This window comes from Oncorhynchus tshawytscha, linkage group LG24, assembly GCF_018296145.1.
Source record: "Oncorhynchus tshawytscha isolate Ot180627B linkage group LG24, Otsh_v2.0, whole genome shotgun sequence".
Lineage (NCBI taxonomy): Eukaryota > Metazoa > Chordata > Actinopteri > Salmoniformes > Salmonidae > Oncorhynchus > Oncorhynchus tshawytscha.
In genome coordinates this window covers 25230175-25256687 of record NC_056452.1, presented here as the reverse complement: position 1 = coordinate 25256687, position 26513 = coordinate 25230175, and the positions used below count along the sequence as shown (strand labels likewise).

The 26513-nt window shown below is 39.6% G+C and overlaps 1 protein-coding gene and 1 long non-coding RNA gene across 3 annotated transcripts in view; both read right to left on the bottom strand.

Moving 5' to 3' along the window:
• LOC112237618 overlaps positions 1–11098 on the bottom strand; it is a 29678-nt gene extending 18580 nt beyond the window's left edge. Inside the window, exons 1-3 of the mRNA XM_042305570.1 lie at positions 10953–11098; positions 10077–10150; positions 8290–8622 (exon numbers count right to left, since the gene is read on the bottom strand). Coding sequence (XP_042161504.1) covers positions 8290–8622; positions 10077–10137 — 394 coding nt within the window. The 5' untranslated portion in view covers positions 10138–10150; positions 10953–11098. The remainder of the gene's footprint in view (positions 1–8289; positions 8623–10076; positions 10151–10952) is intronic.
• Positions 11099–23438: 12340 nt separating this feature from the next.
• On the bottom strand, positions 23439–26114 carry LOC121840704. Of its 2 annotated transcripts, none has more exons than XR_006079833.1 (3): positions 25961–26114; positions 25096–25169; positions 23439–23646 (listed from the first exon to the last, which is right to left on the bottom strand). It is a non-coding gene; the product is annotated as an uncharacterized LOC121840704 (long non-coding RNA). The 2 variants fall into 2 exon arrangements; XR_006079834.1 differs by lacking the exon at positions 23439–23646 and adding an exon at positions 23654–24365.
• Between the last annotated feature and the right edge of the window lie 399 nt (positions 26115–26513).

Below are 26513 nucleotides of genomic sequence, written 5' to 3'. Positions count from 1 at the left end.
ATATAGAGGTAGAGAGGATAAATATAGAGGTAGAGAGGATAATATAGGAGGTAGAGAGGATAAATATAGAGGTAGAGAGGATAAATATAGAGGTAGAGAGGATAAATATAGAGGTAGAGAGGATAAACATAGAGGTAGAGAGGATAAATATAGAGGTAGAGAGGATAAATATAGAGGTAGAGAGGATAAATATAGAGGTAGAGAGGATAAATATAGAGGTAGAGAGGATAGATATAGAGGTAGAGAGGATAAATATAGAGGTAGAGAGGATAAATATAGAGGTAGAGAGGATAAATATAGAGGTAGAGAGGATAAAATAGAGGTAGAGAGGATAGATAGAGGTAGAGAGGATAAATATAGAGGTAGAGAGGATAGATATAGAGGTAGAGAGGATAAATATAGAGGTAGAGAGGATAAATATAGAGGTAGAGAGGATAAGTATAGAGGTAGAGAGGATATATATAGAGGTAGAGAGGATAAATATAGAGGTAGAGAGGATAATATAGAGGTAGAGAGGATAAATATAGAGGTAGAGAGGATAAATATAGAGGTAGAGAGGATAAATATAGAGGTAGAGAGGATAAACATAGAGGTAGAGAGGATAAATATAGAGGTAGAGAGGATAAATATAGAGGTAGAGAGGATAGATATAGAGGTAGAGAGGATAAATATAGAGGTAGAGAGGATAAATATAGAGGTAGAGAGGATAAATATAGAGGTAGAGAGGATAAATATAGAGGTAGAGAGGATAGATAGAGGTAGAGAGGATAAATATAGAGGTAGAGAGGATAGATATAGAGGTAGAGAGGATAGATATAGAGGTAGAGAGGATAAATATAGAGGTAGAGAGGATAAATATAGAGGTAGAGAGGATAAATATAGAGGTAGAGAGGATAAATATAGAGGTAGAGAGGATAAATATAGAGGTAGAGAGGATAGATAGATATAGAGAGAGGATAGATATAGAGGTAGAGAGGATAGATATAGAGGTAGAGAGGATAAATATAGAGGTAGAGAGGATAAATATAGAGGTAGAGAGGATAGATATAGAGGTAGAGAGGATAAATATAGAGGTAGAGAGGATAAATATAGAGGTAGAGAGGATAAATATAGAGGTAGAGAGGATAGATATAGAGGTAGAGAGGATAAATATAGAGGTAGAGAGGATAAATATAGAGGTAGAGAGGATAAATATAGAGGTAGAGAGGATAAATATAGAGGTAGAGAGGATAAATATAGAGGTAGAGAGGATAAATATAGAGGTAGAGAGGATAAATATAGAGGTAGAGAGGATAAATATAGAGGTAGAGAGGATAAATATAGAGGTAGAGAGGATAAATATAGAGGTAGAGAGGATAAATATAGAGGTAGAGAGGATAAATATAGAGGTAGAGAGGATAAATATAGAGGTAGAGAGGATAGAGGTAGAGAGGATAAATATAGAGGTAGAGAGGATAGATATAGAGGTAGAGAGGATAGATATAGAGGTAGAGAGGATAAATATAGAGGTAGAGAGGATAAATATAGAGGTAGAGAGGATAAGTATAGAGGTAGAGAGGATATATATAGAGGTAGAGAGGATAAATATAGAGGTAGAGAGGATAAATATAGAGGTAGAGAGGATAGATATAGAGGTAGAGAGGATAGATATAGAGGTAGAGAGGATAGATATAGAGGTAGAGAGGATAAATATAGAGGTAGAGAGGATAAATATAGAGGTAGAGAGGATAAATATAGAGGTAGAGAGGATAATATAGGAGGTAGAGAGGATAAATATAGAGGTAGAGAGGATAAATATAGAGGTAGAGAGGATAAATATAGAGGTAGAGAGGATAAACATAGAGGTAGAGAGGATAAATATAGAGGTAGAGAGGATAAATATAGAGGTAGAGAGGATAAATATAGAGGTAGAGAGGATAAATATAGAGGTAGAGAGGATAAATATAGAGGTAGAGAGGATAAATATAGAGGTAGAGAGGATAAATATAGAGGTAGAGAGGATAAATATAGAGGTAGAGAGGATAAAATAGAGGTAGAGAGGATAAATATAGAGGTAGAGAGGATAAATATAGAGGTAGAGAGGATAAATATAGAGGTAGAGAGGATAAATATAGAGGTAGAGAGGATAGATATAGAGGTAGAGAGGATAAATATAGAGGTAGAGAGGATAAATATAGAGGTAGAGAGGATAAATATAGAGGTAGAGAGGATAGATATAGAGGTAGAGAGGATAGATATAGAGGTAGAGAGGATAGATATAGAGGTAGAGAGGATAAATATAGAGGTAGAGAGGATAAATATAGAGGTAGAGAGGATAAATATAGAGGTAGAGAGGATAAATATAGAGGTAGAGAGGATAAATATAGAGGTAGAGAGGATAATATAGGAGGTAGAGAGGATAAATATAGAGGTAGAGAGGATAAATATAGAGGTAGAGAGGATAAATATAGAGGTAGAGAGGATAAATATAGAGGTAGAGAGGATAAATATAGAGGTAGAGAGGATAAATATAGAGGTAGAGAGGATAAATATAGAGGTAGAGAGGATAAATATAGAGGTAGAGAGGATAAATATAGAGGTAGAGAGGATAATATAGGAGGTAGAGAGGATGAATATAGAGGTAGAGAGGATAAATATAGAGGTAGAGAGGATAAATATAGAGGTAGAGAGGATAAATATAGAGGTAGAGAGGATAAATATAGAGGTAGAGAGGATAAATATAGAGGTAGAGAGGATAAATATAGAGGTAGAGAGGATAATATAGAGGTAGAGAGGATAAATATAGAGGTAGAGAGGATAGATATAGAGGTAGAGAGGATAGATAGAGGTAGAGAGGATAGATATAGAGGTAGAGAGGATAGATAAAGAGGTAGAGAGGATAGATATAGAGGTAGAGAGGATAAATATTGAGGTAGAGAGGATAGATAGAGGTAGAGAGGATAAATATAGAGGTAGAGAGGATACATATAGAGGTAGAGAGGATAAATATAGAGGTAGAGAGGATAAATATTGAGGTAGAGAGGATAGATAGAGGTAGAGAGGATAAATATAGAGGTAGAGAGGATACATATAGAGGTAGAGAGGATAGATATAGAGGTAGAGAGGATAGATAGAGGTAGAGAGGATAGATATAGAGGTAGAGAGGATAGATAGAGGTAGAGAGGATAAATATAGAGGTAGAGAGGATAGATAGAGGTAGAGAGGATAAATATAGAGGTAGAGAGGATAGCTATAGAGGTAGAGAGGATAAATATAGAGGTAGAGAGGATAAATATAGAGATAGAGAGGATAGATATAGAGGTAGAGAGGATAAATATAGAGGTAGAGAGGATAGCTATAGAGGTAGAGAGGATAAATATAGAGGTAGAGAGGATAGCTATAGAGGTAGAGAGGATAAATATAGAGGTAGATAGGATAAATATAGAGGTAGAGAGGATAGCTATAGAGGTAGAGAGGATAAATATAGAGGTAGAGAGGATATATATAGAGGTAGAGAGGATAAATATAGAGGTAGAGAGGATAGCTATAGAGGTAGAGAGGATAAATATAGAGGTAGAGAGGATATATATAGAGGTAGAGAGGATAAATATAGAGGTAGAGAGGATAAATATAGAGGTAGAGAGGATAAAATATAGAGGTAGATAGGATAAATATAGAGGTAGAGAGGATAGCTATAGAGGTAGAGAGGATAAATATAGAGAGGATAAATATAGAGGTAGAGAGGATATATATAGAGGTAGAGAGGATAAATATAGAGGTAGAGAGGATAGCTATAGAGGTAGAGAGGATAGCTATAGAGGTAGAGAGGATAAATATAGAGGTAGAGAGGATAAATATAGAGGTAGAGAGGATACAGTTGAAGTCGGGAAGTTTACATACACCTTGTCAACTACATTTTTGTACAATTCCTGACATTTAGTCCTCGTAAAAATTCCCTGTCTTAGGTCAGTTAGGATCACCACTTTGTTTCAGAACGTGAAAAGTCAGAATAAGACTAGAGAAAATTATTTCAGCTGTTATTTCTTTCATCACATTCCCAGTGTGTCAGAAGTTTACATACACTCAATTAGAATTTGGTAGCATTGCCTTTAAATTGTTTAACTTGGGTCAAACGTTTCAGGTAGCCTTCCACAAGCTTCCCACAATAAGTTGGGTGAATTTTGGCCCATTCCTGACAGAGCTGGTGTAACTGAGTCAGGTTTGTAGGCCTCCTTGCTCACACACACTTTTTCAGTTCTGCCCACAAATTTTCTATACGATTGAGGTCAGGGCTTTGGGATGGCCACTCCAATAACTTGACTTTGCTGTCCTCCAGCCATTTTGCCACAACTTTGGAAGTATGCTTGGGGTCATCAGAAGACCCATTTGTGACCAAGCTTTAACTTCCTGATTGATGTCTTGAGATGTTGCTTCAATATATCCACATAATTGTCCTTCCTCATGATGCCATATATTTTGTGAAGTGAACCAGTCCCTCCTGCAGCAAAGCACCCCCACAACATGATGCTGCCACCCCGTGCTTCACAGTTGGGATGGTGTTCTTCGGCTTGCAAGTCTCCCCTTTTCCTCCAAACATAACGATGGTCATTATGGCCAAACAGTTCTATTTTTGTTTCATCAGACCAGAAGACATTTCTCCAGAAGTACGATCTTTGTTCCCATGTGCAGCTGCAAACCTTTTTATGGAGGTTTTGGAGCAGTGGCTTCTTCCTTGCTGAGCGGCCTTTCAGGTTATGTCGATATAGGACTAGTTTTACTGTGGATATAGATACTTTTGTACCTGTTTCCTCCAGCATCTTCACAAGGTCCTTTGCTGTTGTTCTGGCATTGAAAAGTACGTTCATCTCTAGGAGAAGGAAAGCGTCTCCTTCCTGAGCGGTATGGCGGCTGCGTGGTCCCATGGTGTTTATACTTGCGTACTATTGTTTGTACAGACAAACATGGTACCTTCAGGCGTTTGGAAATTGCTCCCAAGCATGAACCAGACTTGTGGAGGTCTACAATTTTATTTCTGAGGTCTTGGCTGATTTCATTTGATTTTCCAATGATGTCAAGCAAAGAGGCACTGAATTTGAAGGTAGGCCTTGAAATACATCCGCAGGTGCACCTCCAATTGACTCAAATGATGTCAATTAGCCTATCAGAAGCTTCTAAAGCCATGACATAATTTTCTGGAATTTCCAAGCTGTTTAAAGTCAACTTAGTGTATGTAAACTTCTGATCTACTGGAATTGTGATACAGTGAATTATAAGTGAAATAATCTGTCTGTAAACAGTTATTGGAAGAATTACTTGTATCATGCACAAAGTAGATGTACTAACCGACTTGCCAAAACTATAGTTTGTTAACAAGAAATGTGTGGAGTGGTTGAAAAACGAGTTTTAATAACTCCTACCTAAGTGAATGTAAACTTCCGACTTCAACTGTATATATAGAGGTAGAGAGGTTAGATCTAGATATATTATTTATTTTATTTCACCTTTATTTAACCCGGTTGGCAAGTAAGCAAGATAGATGGGGGTCAATTAGTTCACATATGGTGTCCAGAGCACAGCTGGGGGCAGAGGGTGGTCTATAGCAGGAGGCAACGGTGAGAGACTTGTTTTTAGAGAGGTGGATTTTTAAAAGTAGAAGTTCAAAATGTTTAGGTACCGACTTGGACAGTAGGACAGAACTCTGCAGGCTATCTTTGCAGTAGATTGCAACAACGCCCCCTTTGGCAGTTCTATCTCGTCTGAAAATGTTGTAGTTAGGGATGAACATTTCAGTATTTTTGGTGGTCTTCCTAAGCCAGGATTCAGACATAGCTAGAACATCCGGGTTGGCAGAGTGCGCTCCGGGGACACCGTGCGCCTCCCGGTATAACACGGTGCCTGCCCGGTCCAACTCTCTCCACGGTAAGCACGGGGAGTTGGCGCAGGTCTCCTACCTGACTTAGCCACACTCCACGTGTGCCCCCGCCACAAACTTTTTGGGACTGCCTCTCGTCCCAGCCTCCAGCTCTGCCTTGGGTGGGTGATTTTAAAAACAATTCACAAACATCAACATGCAGTAGAGCATGCATAATGTTGTTGATTTGACTTCTAATTTAGTTTGAAGTCAATTTAAGTAATAATTACTTTTCATTGAACTTACTAGAAGTATTTGAGTAAAAAAATGCAGATGGTCTTACAGTGTTAAAACAACACTCTCCCCAAATACTGTGTTATGGAATAAAAGTAAAAAGTGTAGCAGCATCATCTCTAATAGTTTCAAAGTCTGAATTTGCAACACCCATGGTGTTAGGGAACCAAGACACTAGGAGTGTTAGTTTGTCAACACTTTGAACAGTGTTTATTTAATACAACTATTTTGATGGGTCACATATACACATTAAGTGTTACATTTAACACTGTAGATGTAAAAATGTTGATTTGAAAAATGCTATTTAGGGTTAAAGTTATGGTTAGGTTTTATGACTTTGTTGTTGTGCCAGCTAGTAACCACTCTGCAGAGCTGCCTCCACATACATGAGTCATCCAAATAAATGTCAACCTGAGAGCTACTGTATGTACTGTGATGTCTGAAATATACAGTATTGGTGTGGATAATAATTAAATACAAGACAACAAGCTCTATATGATAGAAGTAACATTATAACGACTGGTTATTTCCAAAGGTGTATTTGTACATAAATCAATAACGATATTCATAACAAAATTCCCATTTAGAATATTACATCAATTATACAAACCAAGCTTAGTGGTAAATCACTGTTTGTGAGTTTTACAGAATAATACAACACATCAAATGACACAGTGCCTTCAGAAAGTATTCACACCCCTTGACTTTGTCCACATTTTGTTGTGTTAAAGCCTGAATTGAAAATAGATTCAACTGAGATGTTTGGGTCACTGGTCCACACACAATAGCCCATAATGACAAAGTGGAATTAAGTTTTTCAAAGGTTTTACAAATAATGTAAAAATAAAAATCTTAAATGTCTTGAGTAAAAAAGTGTTCAACCCCTTTCTTATGGCAAGTCTAAATAAGTTCATGAGTAAACATTTGCTTAACAAATCACATAATACATTGCATGGACTCACTCTGTGTGAGCTTCTACAAAGTATTGACTTAGAGACGTACCCAGACAGACTCACAGCTGTAATCAATGCAAAAGGAGCTCCTACAAAGTATTGACTTAGAGACATACCCAGACAGACTCACAGCCGTAATCATTATTGACTTAGGAGTTTGACTACTTGTGTAAATGAGATTTTTCTGTCCCCACAAGGATAGTAGAACCAACACACACACACACACACACACACACACACACACACACACACACACACACACACACACACACACACACACACACACACACACACACAACTCTTCCAGATTGAAAGTTATGCAGGCTTCTGGTTTAGGGCCTCTCTGGTAACTTTGTCATTGTTTCTCAAGGAACTATTAAGTCTTACGATGCGAAACAGTAGAAAACCCAGAACAGTGATGATGCTGACGATAGGTGACCTGACGATCCCAGAAACGCTTGTTTTTCATTTCTCACTGAGAAAATAGAGTTTAGCACTCAGAATACTCACAAATGTTGCAGTATCAAGCCCCATATGGAATATATACACTGAGTGTACAACACACTCGGAACACCTTCCGAATATTGAGTTGCACCCCCCTTTGCCCTGAAAACTGCCTCAATTCATCGGGGCATGGATCCTACAAGGTGTCGAAAGCATTCCACAGGGATAATGGCCCATCTTGACTACAATGTTTCCCACAGTTGTGTCAAGTTGGCTGGATGTCCTTTGCGTGGTGGACCATTCTTGATACACACAGGAAACTTTTGAGCGTGAAAAACCCAGCAGCGTTGAAGTTCTTGACACATTCAAATTGGTGCTCCTGGCGCCTACTACCATACCTCATTGAAATGCACTTAAATCTTGTCTTCCCATTCACCCTCTGAATGGTACACATACACAAGACATGTCTCATTTATCTCAATGCTAAATAAATTAAATCCTTCTTTATCCTGTCTCCTCCCCTTCATCTACACTGATTGAAGTGGATTTAACAAGTGACATCAACAAGGGATCATAGCTTTCACCTGGATTCACCTGGTCAGTCTATGTCATGGAAAGAGCAGGTGTTCCTAATGTTTTGTTAACTCAGTGTATATGAATACTGTATTATCACATTTAATTTGAATTACTGGACCTTTTCCTGGTCATATCACATGAACCCATTTAACCTGTGTAACACTGGTCACTGTATATTAACATTGTACTCACATGTAACGGAAACATTCAATGTGCCATGTCCGTTGCCACAGTTTGTGTTAATGGTAAAAGTGTAGTTTCCCTCATCAGCTTTGGTAACATTTTTGATCTCACAAAAGTAGGTGTTGGTTGTTATCGTAGTGTTACAATCTTTTGTACAATCACAATTTCGTATTGGAGTTTTTGATTTATCCTTCCAGAAATACTGTTCAGTTTTACATCCCGTCTCACTGTTACCTACATCACCCGTCTTATTCTGACCTACATCACTGTAATCCACTCTACATGTCAGGTTGTGGTTCTGTCCTGCTACAACCGATTGATTTTCACACGTTACATTAACCCCTGGAAAACAAACAAGGACATGAATTAATCAACAAGCAACATAGTATCGGATATCAATGAATGAAAGGATATCAATGGATAATATTGGGTATCAAACTATATCAAGGAATGAACATGCAACATAATATCATAGTGTTGTAAGTCTTGTGGGCACACTAGAATAAACAATTATCATGTACTGCACCTTCAGAAACGTTGAAGACCCTGGACTTATTTCACATTTAGTTGTTTTACTAATTTGATTAAATATATGTTTTACACATAATACCTCATAATGACAAAGTGCTTGTGCTTCTATTTGCGACCATGCAGTGAAAACTAACAAGTAATGTAACAATCTCACAAGACAAACATTCACGGTCCAGTGTAGATACGGCATTGTGCTATTGCCGTGTAGTGGCTCAGCATTCTTACTGGAACGAAATAGCGCAGGCTGCTCTGAGAGTCAAATCCAATTCTGCTCACTTTTCAGCCGTGCGAGTTGGCAACAGGCCAGGGAAGAACAAAGATGCGGGGGGTTGACGACAGTGTCCTAAACCGCAAATGTTATCAGCCGTGTCTCAGATGTGGAGCACGTGGTCTAACAGGGACAGAATCAAGAGTTATGCAGTTACTTCCCTTGCTGTTTACAGAAGGGTCAGCAGCAATACAGGACTCATTCCTTATGGTGGCTGGGATAGAACCGATTTCGGGGTTGGATAGTCTGTGTGAAATGCCAGGGGAAGGGATTCTGAAAGGTAACAAGTTAAAGCTGTTAAGAACAAGCAAACTCGCAAGCTCAGAAAAAAAAATGGGGTTTTCATCAATCACTACAATGTTAATTTAGAAATCATCAATGGAAACAGAATGCACCTGAGCTTAATTTCAAGTCTCATAGCAAAGGGTCTGGGTACTTATGTAAAAAGGTATTTCTGATATTATTTTTAATACATTTGCAAAAATGCCCATAAAAACGTGTTTTTGCTTTGTCATTATGGGGTATTGTGCATTGATTATTAATTTTTATTTATTTAAGTCAGTTTAGAATAAGGTTGGAACGTAACAAAATGTGGAATGGGGTCTGAAAACTTTCCGACTGCCCTGTAGCTTAGTAGAACCCCCCTCTTGTTTAATGCACAATGTTAGTTTTGGTTGTGTTTCAGTTATTTTCTGCTCAATAGAAATTAATGGTAAATAATGTATTGTGTCATTTTGGAGTCACTTTATTTATAAATAAGAACAGCATATGTTTCTAAACACTTCTACAATAATGTGTTTGCTACCACGATGATGAATACTCCTGATGATTTAATTGTGAATAATGATGGGAGGGTCAAAGATCTTACCCCCAAGACATGCTAACCCCTCACCAATACAATAACAGGGGAGGTTAGTATGTCTCGGGGCTATGATCTTTGAACGAATAACTTTCTCACTCATAACAACCATAATAATGTATAAAGTGTGCAGTTTACCTTGTTTTTCTGACTGGACATTAGAAGTGAGCAAACAGAGACTCAGAAACAGCAGAAGCATTTTGCCATGTGTCCTAAAGCACAAAGAACAAATACCACAAAACATGAATAGCTTATACATTAACCTACATTAACCTACATCAGATTGGACATAGACTGTATGCTTCAAGCAGTAGTTCTATGTCTTGAAGGACTGGAATTAACCACAGCCCTGATCTGTAGTCATGGCAACTGTGGAGCTGTAGTGATATTTAAGAACAGGTCAGGAGAAATTCTGGGTGAATCTGAATAGTTTTCAAGTCCCACTCAAGCAGTTTTTTAAATTACTTTCCCTTTTGAAAGACCATATCCAAAGTATAAATACAGTAGTGTATACACACTTACGCTTTAAAATAGACATTGAGAAAAATAGAGCTGTTTAGACTTATCTACAAAAGTCAATGAGTTAAAAAATACTTTGGCGTTGTAAAATGGGTATGAGAGGTTCTGAATTGCAACCTGGGGCTCCCCCCGCACCAAAACTTCTCCCCCCTGCATGTAATCTGCAAAGCCTGAACTTCTCCACATTTATGCATTTTCCTCTCTCCACAGCCTTAGTAGGCCTACCAAAGAAACACCCAGAGTTCAGATGAATTCACCATCTAACACAGACTGTCATTAGCGCTGAGGAAAACAAAATAACCTTCTGAGATAGAGACTCTGAGAGTAATCATGAGATGTCTGTCGAGGTGACGTGACCAACAAATCCTCACTCACTCACTCACTCACTCACTCACTCACTCACTCACTCACTCACCACTCACTCACTCACTCACTCACTCACTCACTCACTCACTCACTCACAATGATCTAAGTAGGTAAGGATACTGTACTTACAAGCTTACAGCCTCTGATTGTTCTGCCGTCAAATAAAGTTGTATAGTGCAGTGTCCCAGAAAATAACTGTGGGAGAAGAGATTCGTTGGAGACAGTGGATACTCCCTTTCACAATCTCTACCCTACCTGAAGACTGTTGAAAAGGCATGCACATTCTCTCTCTCTCTCTCTCTCTCTCTCTCTCTCTCTTCCTCTCCCTCCTGGACAGATCCCCGACAGTCCTAACATGGGCACCGAGGGAGGACGAAGCTACAGTGAATTTACTTTCACCAAGGGTTTTTTCCCTGGACTTTTTCTTAGGCTAAGCTAGATTTTCCTGACAGGAAAGAACCCCAGACTCTAGTAGAGTTTCCAGAGGTACACCTATCTAGTACTGGATCAGACCCCTCTTGGCCTCCAGAACAGCCTGAGTTCTTTGGGCATGGATTCTACAAGTCAAAAACTTTCCTCAGGGATGTTGGTTCATGCTTACGCAATGGCATCACGCAGCTGCTGCAGATTGGGTGGCAGTGAAACCATGCCCCCAAGAAGTTCTGGAGGCAAAGAAGGGTTCGATCCAGTGCTAGATAGGTGTACCGTTGACACCAGGCAGGTTGGGTCCATCGATTCATGCTGTTTATGCCAATTCCTGATTTCCATTAGCATGACACAAGACCTGGATTCGTTATACCAGACAATATTCTTCCACTCCTAAATTGTTTAGTGTTGATTGCGTGCCCATTGGAGCCACAAAAACATGAAACATGCTGCTAGTTCCTATTTTTTTTTCTAGATTTCAAAAAGAAACATTCATCTTATATTCTGTCACCTGCACCTCTTCCCTGGGTCCTTAGTGTACAAGACAAAGTTGTGCACAATTTTCTGTCAATATATCTGGTCAAACAACAGTTAATAAACAACTCTAAGGGGGACCTAATAAATATGTGATTTTGGTGGAAAAAAATCACATATTTTCTCCGTTTTATTCTTCCTGGTTTTAGATTTTGTTTTGTGTTTTTACTCTCACAATTACAATTGTTCATAGAGAAACAACACAATTAGATGTTCTGAGTCCATGTCAATGCTTCAATCACATCAGAACACATTTTATTTCGGACTGGACTTGTCATTTGTGAGTGTAATTCCCCCTTAATTGTGCATCTGGCCCTTTAATTCCGTGTCTAGCGAGTGAGGAATGGGCCGTCTGATGTGCTGGTCTAGAAGGTTCTGTACTGATGCTGCTCATTTCATGGCAAAGTTACTCATCAATTACTCATTTTTCTACCATTTATATCTCCTGATTATGACTGTCCTGTTCACCTTGAATTTTATATTGTTGTTGTTATTTCTTTATTCATGTTCAAATTCCCATGTGTAGTCTGAGCCATTCTCTGCTGTACTACTAGTGTTGATGCTTTGGAACTGAAAGTAGTCAAATCTCTTGTTAGGGTTGTTTCGTACATTACATCAGTCTGGATACAAGTGCAGGTTACACATCGATTTTGTTCATGTAAACCAGGGGTTCTTAAACTATTTCAGCCTGGGACTCAAATGATAAAATTGTGTGTTTTCCTGGTACCCAATCTTATGAAAACATGAAACTATACGTAAATATTGATACTTTTCATTACTCTTATGCTAAAAACAAATTCATCATAGACAAAAAACTGTCATGTCACCTCCTCCTCCTTCCCTCCGGTGCTCGAAGTCGCCGGTCTACTAACCACCGTTCCACACATACACACACACACACACACACACACACATAGACACACACACACACACACACACACACACATATTCACACACACACACACACACACACACACACACACACACACACACACACACACACACACACACACACACACACACACACACACACACACACACACACACACACACACACCAAAGTAGGACAAAGCATACATTGATTTTACTTTAAATTTTTCTTAGGCTAATCTAGATCCAAGAAAGGAAAGAACACCAGAGTCAAGGAGAGTTGATATGGTGGAGGTGATATGGTCCTTGACTTGTCTCTCAAAGCACTCACGGAAGTGAGTGCTACGGGGCGGTAGTCGTTTAGCTCTCTCTCTCTCTCTCTCTCTCTCTCTCTCTCTGATTTTCCTTTTATTTTTATTATATCCCAGAGAGGAAAAAACACCAGACTCAAGGAGAGTTTCCAGAGGTGTTTTAATGCTCAACATGTGTGACAATGACATCATAGATATATATTTTTTTAGATAATACAACTTAAAAGGGGCTGATCTGCAATTGGTTCCTCCATTATGGGACTTGTAAATGACTGATATATTTGACTCGTCATGAAACTAGGCGTATGTCGCGGGTCACTACTTCACAGGAGAGCCGTTTGAACATTGTTTTTTATCAAAATGTGTTTTTGGGCAGAAAGGCCTTCTGGAACATGTGAACTTTCATGCGCCTTACAGTTTTTCTCAATTTGCTAAAACACAATTTCTGAAACCTTGCTCCATTTCCTGAAAACAGTAAACACAAAACCTCATCTTCAAGCACTATTTACATAACCTCTGACTCCTCTTGCAAAATGAAACATTCGCCTCAAAACAGTTTTGCCTGTGTTCAAAATCAAACACTGCTCTCAAATCATAAACAAAGTGATCAAAATGATATACACTCTCAAGCAGTCAGTAAACAATACACCGAAAAATAGAAAACACATTGTTCAAGACATACAATTCTCAGGGAGAAGTACATTTTTAATCTAAAAAAATATTCATATTTTTCCGTCATTGTCTTTTGGTGAACGAAAACATGTTCTATCATAGTAGCTCAAAATTGATCAGAAATTACTACTCTGCTTTGCTCTTTGCAATTTTGTTTTTTGTTCTTCCTCCTCCTTGTAGCCCTATTTTTACAGTACTGTACCCTGCATCTCACAAACTTGTCCTTTGTCTCTGTGATACTGTAATTCTTGTTCTTTGTTGATATGAACCTGCAACCAGTCAAAATCTATTGAGCAGTCAGTACTGTTACAGTTTTTCTCAGTCGCTTTGGTGCATTTCTTAGATCAAAAGTGCAATTCTTGATACTACTTGTACAAATTCCAAATCAGCTAGTCACTTGTGCACATCATTAAAGCAATTTCTTATTCCTTTGAACAAATTGCAATTGATAATGTACAAGTGTCAGCTTTTTTCCACATTATCAATTGCTCATGTCATGTTGATCAAAATATAGTAGATGGTTCTCTGTTGAAGAGTCCTACCCCTCAAAACATCTAGGCATTAGTTCCTAGCATAAGCCATTACATACAATTTTTAAAAACTATTTGTCATAAACTGTCAAGCATAGTTTTACACATTTCTATTAGACCTTTTGTACAAAAACGTGAATTGATGAATCGTGCAGGTGAAATTGACCCTCACTCATGAAGGAATGTAAAGTGTTAGTTCAACCAACAATCAACCAGTTGTCTAAATTGCTCAAAGGTGCATCTCATGAAGAATCAATTGGCAAGCATATATAGACAGACCACAACACAGAGTTGCAATTTTCCAATAATGGATGGACCAGGAAACGAACAGGGTCAACAGCCAAGAGGAGGAAGAAGAGGAGCAAGGATGCGTGGTGGAAGGCAAAACAGAGGAAGAGGCAGAAGAGGACATAGGCGCATATCTGATGACATAAGGGCCACTATTGTAGACCATGTTGTCAATCATGGCCTTACAATGGCTGAGGCGGATCGAAGGGTGCAGCCGAATATTGGGAGATCAACCGTGTCCTCAATAGTTCAAACGTTTCGAAGAGAGAACAGGTATGTCCACCAATGTATAGTGCACTGTTACTGTATATAAGCAGTATACTGTATACTTCCTACAATGCTTCATATTACAGTAGTCCACTTGTATTTCACAGCATACAGAAAATACTCTATACAGATACATACTGCACCTTACATGCACCCACCTGTATGTTTACAGTAAAATGTGTGTTCGCATAGTTTTTGTCTGTGAAAGTGTGCGATGCATCACAGCATTTTTCCCCACATAGGACTGCAAGATTACCTCAAACCGGTGGCAGAGGAAGCCTTTTCACACCTCAACAGGAGGAGGCTATTTGCACCATGGTCCGAGCAAACAATGCCACGAGGCTCAGGGAAATACAAAGGACCATTATAGAAGACAACGATGTCTTTGAAAACATCCATACGGTTAGCATCTCAACCATCGACAGGGTGCTGCATAGAAACCAGATGAGTATGAAACAGCTGTACCGTGTACCATTCCAAAGGAATGAGGACAGAGTTAAGGAGCTACGGTACCAGTATGTACAGGTAAAACATATATCTATGTAACTACTTTACAGCAACATTTTATAGTGATACATAGTACAGTAAGCATAAACTGCACACATTTCCATTGCTGTGGAAAGAACATGCAATATATGTACATTTTATGTCACTCTTCCTTACCAAAACAAATTAAACTGTGTGTTCTGGGATATAGCGTATAATGGAGTTGGAATCAAGTGAACCCTCTCACAACTTTGTATACGTGGATGAGGCTGGCTTCAACCTGACCGAATGCAGAAGACGGGGTCGGAATATCATTGGTCACAGAGCTACTGTGGATTTGCCAGGCCAACGGGGAGGAAATATCACCATGTGTGCTGCTATTTCGGAGCATGGTGTCCTAACCCCCTTATAGGGCCATACAACACCCAGCATCTGTTATTTTTAGAGACTCCCTACAGGGCTCTCATCCCTGATGATGAGAGGGGTCTGTTTAGAGAGGATTTGCCAAAGTATGTGGTCATTTGTGATAATGTGAGTTTCCATCGATCAAACATCATAACGCAATGGTTTGTGACCCATCCGAGGATGCTCATATAATTCCTCCCACCTTATTCACCATTCCTTAACCCAATTGAGGAGTTATTTTCAGCATGGAGGTGGAAGGTGTACGATTGTTAGCCACACACACAGATGACCCTGCTGGCTGCAATGCATGCAGCATGTGAGGACATCACAGTAGACGCCTGCAGAGGATGGATAAGGCATGCCAAAAGATTCTTTCCACGTCGCGTTGGAAGGGAAAATATCTGGTGTGACGTGGATGAGAATATGTGGGCCGACAGACAGGAAAGTCTGGATGTGTAGAGACAGCACAACAGTGCTGCGGGCAAAGTTGTGCCTTAGGGGTGGTTTCCTGTGTTTCTTTCTAATTTTTTTTTTCCTTTGTGCCCCTTGTGTTGTCCAGTCTCTTTCAATCAATAACCCACATACAGTAATATGTAAATAGTACTGTTGAAATTGATATATGCCAATAGAAGTGCAGCCTTGTGCATTTTCAGGAGCCCCATTGGTGCAAAGCAGAGTCTTCTGTTCTGAGCACCCGACCAGTAGAGTTTGGGGGGGTGGTGTGTGTGTGTGTGTTTATGCAATGGTATTTGTGTGTCAGTGGGGGTCGTGAGGCAGGACAACAGAGAGGGGGCAGTTTTATGGCTGGGTGTATGTGTTCTTGAGATGGAATGTCTTTGTTTCCTGGGGTCGTGAGACAACAGAGCTGAGGGGGTAGTTTTAGGGGGGTAGTTTTATTGCTGGGTGTGTGAGTTGGTTCCTGTTTTAGCAGGGGTACGTAAGATGACTTGAGTCAGGCGGTTTGGCGCTGTATAATATGAGCTATGTGTATGAATGTTTACATATATATATATATATGACAAATCCCCCTCTTCACGTCTACTAGACGTGAACCATAGAACCAAAAATATAAAGCAACCAAACAATTTGGTAGGAACCAAAATTTTGAGTCCCCCTCTTCACGTCTTTTAATACATGAAAACTATAGTGCACTGGTGGTGGTTGCATTCGTGGGTATACATAAGGTGGTGCTTCTAATCTTGTCTGGTGTGCATGGTGGGTCTGTAGGTGTAGTGCTACGCTTGGTGCGTGTGAGATTGAAGGGAGTTATATCAGGAATGGTATCAGGGATAGGGGTTGGGGTGAGAGGGGTTGATGCTTTAGTATGTGTTTGTTCTATTAACCATGTGAGAGTACCTAGGGTTACTCCAAATATCAGTAGGAATATCACAAACAGTGGTTCAGATATTCCTAGCCTTGCCCAGGGAGAGAGAAATATCCCTTTAACTGGGCGAGGTTCCTTTTTCAGGGGGAGGCGGAGTTTGATGCCGCATCACCTGAGTCAGGAGTGTCTTCATTTGGAATCAAATTTAGGCTGTTCAAATCAGCTCTGACTTCAGTCAGTGTTCTAGAAGGAATTGGGGCTGGGGTGCAATGTGTAAGGTGGTGCCAAGGTGCGCCTGATTTACCTTTGACCTGGACTGAGTGTGAAGTAACCTCCTTCACTTCGTACGGTCCAGTCCACCTGGGTTCCAGCCACTTTATCTTGTGGACTTTTAACCATCACCCAGTCACCAACCTTTACCTTCAGCGGTGGCGTGTCCCCCGGCAGCTCCCCCTCCTGGACCTTGTGAACCTGGGTAGAGAGTGCTGCAGAGAGAACCGTCAGTTTTTTCACATAATTAGACATTACAATTTGTTGTACATCAAGGGCGGGCATATGACCTCCACCAGACCTTGAGATTGGGGCCTGTACACAGATCCAAATCTGTGGGTTATGCCAAATCTTTCTTCCACCTGTCTTAGGTGTTAGTTACTGAAATATGAGCCATTTGTCAAATTTGATTTGTCTTGGGATGCCATACCTGGGTATTAGTTCTGTTTCTAGCCACTTAATGACTGACTTGGCATCCTCTTTTGCTGTTGGTATTGCCTCTACCCATTTGGAGAACCTATCTACCATGACTAAGAGATAGCGTTTCCCTTTGGGAATAAATATAGAGGTAGAGAGGATAAATATAGAGGTAGAGAGGATAAATATAGAGGTAGAGAGGATAAATATAGGGGTAGAGAGGATAGCTATAGAGGTAGAGAGGATAAATATAGAGGTAGAGAGGATAGCTATAGAGGTAGAGAGGATAGCTATAGAGGTAGAGAGGATAGCTATAGAGGTAGAGAGGATAAATATAGAGGTAGATAGGATAAATATAGAGGTAGAGAGGATAAATATAGAGGTAGATAGGATAAATATAGAGGTAGAGAGGATAGCTATAGAGGTAGAGAGGATAAATATAGAGGTAGAGAGGATAAATATAGAGGTAGAGAGGATAAATATAGAGGTAGAGAGGATAAATATAGAGGTAGAGAGGATAAATATAGAGGTAGAGAGGATAAATATAGAGGTAGAGAGGATAAATATAGAGGTAGAGAGGATAAATATAGAGGTAGAGAGGATAAATATAGAGGTAGAGAGGATAAATATAGAGGTAGAGAGGATAAATATAGAGGTAGAGAGGATAAATATAGAGGTAGAGAGGATAAATATAGAGGTAGAGAGGATAGCTATAGAGGTAGAGAGGATATATATAGAGGTAGAGAGGATAAATATAGAGGTAGAGAGGATAAATATAATGGTAGAGAGGATAAATATAGAGGTAGATAGGATAAATATAGAGGTAGAGAGGATAGCTATAGAGGTAGAGAGGATAAATATAGAGGTAGAGAGGATATATATAGAGGTAGAGAGGATAAATATAGAGGTAGAGAGGATAGCTATAGAGGTAGAGAGGATAGCTATAGAGGTAGAGAGGATATATATAGAGGTAGAGAGGATAAATATAGAGGTAGAGAGGATAAATATAATGGTAGAGAGGATAAATATAGAGGTAGATAGGATAAATATAGAGGTAGAGAGGATAGCTATAGAGGTAGAGAGGATAAATAGAGGTAGAGAGGATATATATAGAGGTAGAGAGGATAAATATAGAGGTAGAGAGGATAGCTATAGAGGTAGAGAGGATAGCTATAGAGGTAGAGAGGATAGCTATAGAGGTAGAGAGGATAAATATAGAGGTAGAGAGGATAAATATAGAGGTAGAGAGGATACAGTTGAAGTCGGGAAGTTTACATACACCTTTGTCAACTACATTTTTGTACAATTCCTGACATTTAGTCCTCGTAAAAATTCCCTGTCTTAGGTCAGTTAGGATCACCACTTTGTTTCAGAACGTGAAAAGTCAGAATAAGAGTAGAGAAAATTATTTCAGCCGTTATTTCTTTCATCACATTCCCAGTGTGTCAGAAGTTTACATACACTCAATTAGAATTTGGTAGCATTGCCTTTAAATTGTTTAACTTGGGTCAAACGTTTCAGGTAGCCTTCCACAAGCTTCCCACAATAAGTTGGGTGAATTTTGGCCCATTCCTGACAGAGCTGGTGTAACTGAGTCAGGTTTGTAGGCCTCCTTGCTCACACACACTTTTTCAGTTCTGCCCACAAATTTTCTATACGATTGAGGTCAGGGCTTTGGGATGGCCACTCCAATAACTTGACTTTGCTGTCCTCCAGCCATTTTGCCACAACTTTGGAAGTATGCTTGGGGTCATCAGAAGACCCATTTGTGACCAAGCTTTAACTTCCTGATTGATGTCTTGAGATGTTGCTTCAATATATCCACATAATTGTCCTTCCTCATGATGCCATATATTTTGTGAAGTGAACCAGTCCCTCCTGCAGCAAAGCACCCCCACAACATGATGCTGCCACCCCCGTGCTTCACAGTTGGGATGGTGTTCTTCGGCTTGCAAGTCTCCCCCTTTTTCCTCCAAACATAACGATGGTCATTATGGCCAAACAGTTCTATTTTTGTTTCATCAGACCAGAAGACATTTCTCCAGAAGTACGATCTTTGTTCCCATGTGCAGCTGCAAACCTTTTTTATGGAGGTTTTGGAGCAGTGGCTTCTTCCTTGCTGAGCGGCCTTTCAGGTTATGTCGATATAGGACTAGTTTTACTGTGGATATAGATACTTTTGTACCTGTTTCCTCCAGCATCTTCACAAGGTCCTTTGCTGTTGTTCTGGCATTGAAAAGTACGTTCATCTCTAGGAGAAGGAAAGCGTCTCCTTCCTGAGCGGTATGGCGGCTGCGTGGTCCCATGGTGTTTATACTTGCGTACTATTGTTTGTACAGACAAACATGGTACCTTCAGGCGTTTGGAAATTGCTCCCAAGCATGAACCAGACTTGTGGAGGTCTACAATTTTATTTCTGAGGTCTTGGCTGATTTCATTTGATTTTCCAATGATGTCAAGCAAAGAGGCACTGAATTTGAAGGTAGGCCTTGAAATACATCCGCAGGTGCACCTCCAATTGACTCAAATGATGTCAATTAGCCTATCAGAAGCTTCTAAAGCCATGACATAATTTTCTGGAATTTCCAAGCTGTTTAAAGTCAACTTAGTGTATGTAAACTTCTGACCTACTGGAATTGTGATACAGTGAATTATAAGTGAAATAATCTGTCTGTAAACAGTTATTGGAAGAATTACTTGTATCATGCACAAAGTAGATGTACTAACCGACTTGCCAAAACTATAGTTTGTTAACAAGAAATGTGTGGAGTGGTTGAAAAACGAGTTTTAATAACTCCTACCTAAGTGAATGTAAACTTCCGACTTCAACTGTATATATAGAGGTAGAGAGGTTAGATCTAGATATATTATTTATTTTATTTCACCTTTATTTAACCCGGTTGGCAAGTAAGCAAGATAGATGGGGGTCAATTAGTTCACATATGGTGTCCAGAGCACAGCTGGGGGCAGAGGGTGGTCTATAGCAGGAGGCAACGGTGAGAGACTTGTTTTTAGAGAGGTGGATTTTTAAAAGTAGAAGTTCAAAATGTTTAGGTACCGACTTGGACAGTAGGACAGAACTCTGCAGGCTATCTTTGCAGTAGATTGCAACAACGCCCCCTTTGGCAGTTCTATCTCGTCTGAAAATGTTGTAGTTAGGGATGAACATTTCAGTATTTTTGGTGGTCTTCCTAAGCCAGGATTCAGACATAGCTAGAACATCCGGGTTGGCAGAGTGCGCTCCGGGGACACCGTGCGCCTCCCGGTATAACACGGTGCCTGCCCGGTCCAACTCTCTCCACGGTAAGCACGGGGAGTTGGCGCAGGTCTCCTACCTGACTTAGCCACACTCCACGTGTGCCCCCGCCACAAACTTTTGGGACTGCCTCTCGTCCCAGCCTCCAGCTCTGCCTTGGGTGGGTGATTTTAAAAACAATTCACAAACATCAACATGCAGTAGAGCATGCATAATGTTGTTGATTTGACTTCTAATTTAGTTTGAAGTCAATTTAAGTAATAATTACTTTTCATTGAACTTACTAGAAGTATTTGAGTAAAAAAATGCAGATGGTCTTACAGTGTTAAAACAACACTCTCCCCCAAATACTGTGTTATGGAATAAAAGTAAAAAGTGTAGCAGCATCATCTCTAATAGTTTCAAAGTCTGAATTTGCAACACCCATGGTGTTAGGGAACCAAGACACTAGGAGTGTTAGTTTGTCAACACTTTGAACAGTGTTTATTTAATACAACTATTTTGATGGGTCACATATACACATTAAGTGTTACATTTAACACTGTAGATGTAAAAATGTTGATTTGAAAAATGCTATTTAGGGTTAAAGTTATGGTTAGGTTTTATGACTTTGTTGTTGTGCCAGCTAGTAACCACTCTGCAGAGCTGCCTCCACATACATGAGTCATCCAAATAAATGTCAACCTGCGAGCTACTGTATGTACTGTGATGTCTGAAATATACATTATTGGTGTAGATAATAATTAAATCCAAGACAACAAGCTCTATATGATAGAAGTAACATTATAACGACTGGTTATTTCCAAAGGTGTATTTGTACATAAATCAATAACGATATTCATAACAAAATTCCCATTTAGAATATTACATCAATTATACAAACCAAGCTTAGTGGTAAATCACTGTTTGTGAGTTTTACAGAATAATACAACACATCAAATGACACAGTGCCTTCAGAAAGTATTCACTCCCCTTGACTTTGTTCACATTTTGTTGTGTTAAAGCCTGAATTGAAAATAGATTCAACTGAGATGTTTGGGTCACTGGTCCACACACAATAGCCCATAATGACAAAGTGGAATTAAGTTTTTCAAAGGTTTTACAAATAATGTAAAAAATAAAAATCTTAAATGTCTTGAGTAAAAAAGTGTTCAACCCCTTTCTTATGGCAAGTCTAAATAAGTTCATGAGTAAACATTTGCTTAACAAATCACATAATACATTGCATGGACTCACTCTGTGTGAGCTTCTACAAAGTATTGACTTAGAGACGTACCCAGACAGACTCACAGCTGTAATCAATGCAAAAGGAGCTCCTACAAAGTATTGACTTAGAGACATACCCAGACAGACTCACAGCCGTAATCATTATTGACTTAGGAGTTTGACTACTTGTGTAAATGAGATTTTTCTGTCCCCACAAGGATAGTAGAACCAACACACACACACACACACACACACACACACACACACACACACACACACACACACACACACACACACACACACACAACACACCACTCTTCCAGATTGAAAGTTATGCAGGCTTCTGGTTTAGGGCCTCTCTGGTAACTTTGTCATTGTTTCTCAAGGAACTATTAAGTCTTACGATGCGAAACAGTAGAAAACCCAGAACAGTGATGATGCTGACGATAGGTGACCTGACGATCCCAGAAACGCTTGTTTTTCATTTCTCACTGAGAAAATAGAGTTTAGCACTCAGAATACTCACAAATGTTGCAGTATCAAGCCCCATATGGAATATATACACTGAGTGTACAACACACTCGGAACACCTTCCGAATATTGAGTTGCACCCCCCTTTGCCCTGAAAACTGCCTCAATTCATCGGGGCATGGATCCTACAAGGTGTCGAAAGCATTCCACAGGGATAATGGCCCATCTTGACTACAATGTTTCCCACAGTTGTGTCAAGTTGGCTGGATGTCCTTTGCGTGGTGGACCATTCTTGATACACACAGGAAACTTTTGAGCGTGAAAAACCCAGCAGCGTTGAAGTTCTTGACACATTCAAATTGGTGCTCCTGGCGCCTACTACCATACCTCATTGAAATGCACTTAAATCTTGTCTTCCCATTCACCCTCTGAATGGTACACATACACAAGACATGTCTCATTTATCTCAATGCTAAATAAATTAAATCCTTCTTTATCCTGTCTCCTCCCCTTCATCTACACTGATTGAAGTGGATTTAACAAGTGACATCAACAAGGGATCATAGCTTTCACCTGGATTCACCTGGTCAGTCTATGTCATGGAAAGAGCAGGTGTTCCTAATGTTTTGTTAACTCAGTGTATATGAATACTGTATTATCACATTTAATTTGAATTACTGGACCTTTTCCTGGTCATATCACATGAACCCATTTAACCTGTGTAACACTGGTCACTGTATATTAACATTGTACTCACATGTAACGGAAACATTCAATGTGCCATGTCCGTTGCCACAGTTTGTGTTAATGGTAAAAGTGTAGTTTCCCTCATCAGCTTTGGTAACATTTTTGATCTCACAAAAGTAGGTGTTGGTTGTTATCGTAGTGTTACAATCTTTTGTACAATCACAATTTCGTATTGGAGTTTTTGATTTATCCTTCCAGAAATACTGTTCAGTTTTACATCCCGTCTCACTGTTACCTACATCACCCGTCTTATTCTGACCTACATCACTGTAATCCACTCTACATGTCAGGTTGTGGTTCTGTCCTGCTACAACCGATTGATTTTCACATGTTACATTAACCCCTGGAAAACAAACAAGGACATGAATTAATCAACAAGCAACATAGTATCGGATATCAATGGATAATATTGGGTATCAAACTATATCAAGGAATGAACATGCAACATAATATCATAGTGTTGTAAGTCTTGTGGGCACACTAGAATAAACAATTATCATGTACTGCACCTTCAGAAACGTTGAAGACCCCTGGACTTATTTCACATTTAGTTGTTTTACTAATTTGATTAAATATATGTTTTACACATAATACCTCATAATGACAAAGTGCTTGTGCTTCTATTTGCGACCATGCAGTGAAAACTAACAAGTAATGTAACAATCTCACAAGACGAACATTCACGGTCCAGTGTAGATACGGCATTGTGCTATTGCCGTGTAGTGGCTCAGCATTCTTACTGGAACGAAATAGCGCAGGCTGCTCTGAGAGTCAAATCCAATTCTGCTCACTTGTCAGCCGTGCGAGTTGGCAACAGGCCAGGGAAGAACAAAGATGCAGGGGGGGGGGGTTGACGACAGTGTCCTAAACCGCAAATGTTAGCAGCCGTGTCTCAGATGTGGAGCACGTGGTCTAACAGGGACAGAATCAAGAGTTATGCAGTTACTTCCCTTGCTGTTTACAGAAGGGTCAGCAGCAATACAGGACTCATTCCTTATGGTGGCTGGGATAGAACCGATTTCGGGGTTGGATAGTCTGTGTGAAATGCCAGGGGAAGGGATTCTGAAAGGTAACAAGTTAAAGCTGTTAAGAACAAGCAAACTCGCAAGCTCAGAAAAAAAAATGGGGTTTTCATCAATCACTACAATGTTAATTTAGAAATCATCAATGGAAACAGAATGCACCTGAGCTTAATTTCAAGTCTCATAGCAAAGGGTCTGGGTACTTATGTAAAAAAGGTATTTCTGATATTATTTTTAATACATTTGCAAAAATGCCCATAAAAACGTGTTTTTGCTTTGTCATTATGGGGTATTGTGCATTGATTATTAATTTTTATTTATTTAAGTCAGTTTAGAATAAGGTTGGAACGTAACAAAATGTGGAATGGGGTCTGAAAACTTTCCGACTGCCCTGTAGCTTAGTAGAACCCCCCCCCCCCTCTTGTTTAATGCACAATGTTAGTTTTGGTTGTGTTTCAGTTATTTTCTGCTCAATAGAAATTAATGGTAAATAATGTATTGTGTCATTTTGGAGTCACTTTATTTATAAATAAGAACAGCATATGTTTCTAAACACTTCTACAATAATGTGTTTGCTACCACGATGATGAATACTCCTGATGATTTAATTGTGAATAATGATGGGAGGGTCAAAGATCTTACCCCCAAGACATGCTAACCCCTCACCAATACAATAACAGGGGAGGTTAGTATGTCTCGGGCTATGATCTTTGAACGAATAACTTTCTCACTCATAACAACCATAATAATGTATAAAGTGTGCAGTTTACCTTGTTTTTCTGACTGGACATTAGAAGTGAGCAAACAGAGACTCAGAAACAGCAGAAGCATTTTGCCATGTGTCCTAAAGCACAAAGAACAAATACCACAAAACATGAATAGCTTATACATTAACCTACATTAACCTACATCAGATTGGACATAGACTGTATGCTTCAAGCAGTAGTTCTATGTCTTGAAGGACTGGAATTAACCACAGCCCTGATCTGTAGTCATGGCAACTGTGGAGCTGTAGTGATATTTAAGAACAGGTCAGGAGAAATTCTGGGTGAATCTGAATAGTTTTCAAGTCCCACTCAAGCAGTTTTTTAAATTACTTTCCCTTTTGAAAGACCATATCCAAAGTATAAATACAGTAGTGTATACACACTTACGCTTTAAAATAGACATTGAGAAAAATAGAGCTGTTTAGACTTATCTACAAAAGTCAATGAGTTAAAAAATACTTTGGCGTTGTAAAATGGGTATGAGAGGTTCTGAATTGCAACCTGGGGCTCCCCGCACCAAAACTTCTCCCCCTGCATGTAATCTGCAAAGCCTGAACTTCTCCACATTTATGCATTTTCCTCTCTCCACAGCCTTAGTAGGCCTACCAAAGAAACACCCAGAGTTCAGATGAATTCACCATCTAACACAGACTGTCATTAGCGCTGAGGAAAACAAAATAACCTTCTGAGATAGAGACTCTGAGAGTAATCATGAGATGTCTGTCGAGGTGACGTGACCAACAAATCCTCACTCACTCACTCACTCACTCACTCACTCACTCACTCACTCACTCACTCACTCACTCACTCACTCACTCACTCACTCACCACTCACAATGATCTAAGTAGGTAAGGATACTGTACTTACAAGCTTACAGCCTCTGATTGTTCTGCCGTCAAATAAAGTTGTATAGTGCAGTGTCCCAGAAAATAACTGTGGGAGAAGAGATTCGTTGGAGACAGTGGATACTCCCTTTCACAATCTCTACCCTACCTGAAGACTGTTGAAAAGGCATGCACATTCTCTCTCTCTCTCTCTCTCTCTCTCTCTCTCTTCCTCTCCCTCCTGGACAGATCCCCGACAGTCCTAACATGGGCACCGAGGGAGGACGAAGCTACAGTGAATTTACTTTCACCAAGGGTTTTTTCCCTGGACTTTTTCTTAGGCTAAGCTAGATTTTCCTGACAGGAAAGAACCCCAGACTCTAGTAGAGTTTCCAGAGGTACACCTATCTAGTACTGGATCAGACCCTCTTGGCCTCCAGAACAGCCTGAGTTCTTTGGGCATGGATTCTACAAGTCAAAAACTTTCCTCAGGGATGTTGGTTCATGCTTACGCAATGGCATCACGCAGCTGCTGCAGATTGGGTGGCAGTGAAACCATGACCCCAAGAAGTTCTGGAGGCAAAGAAGGGTTCGAT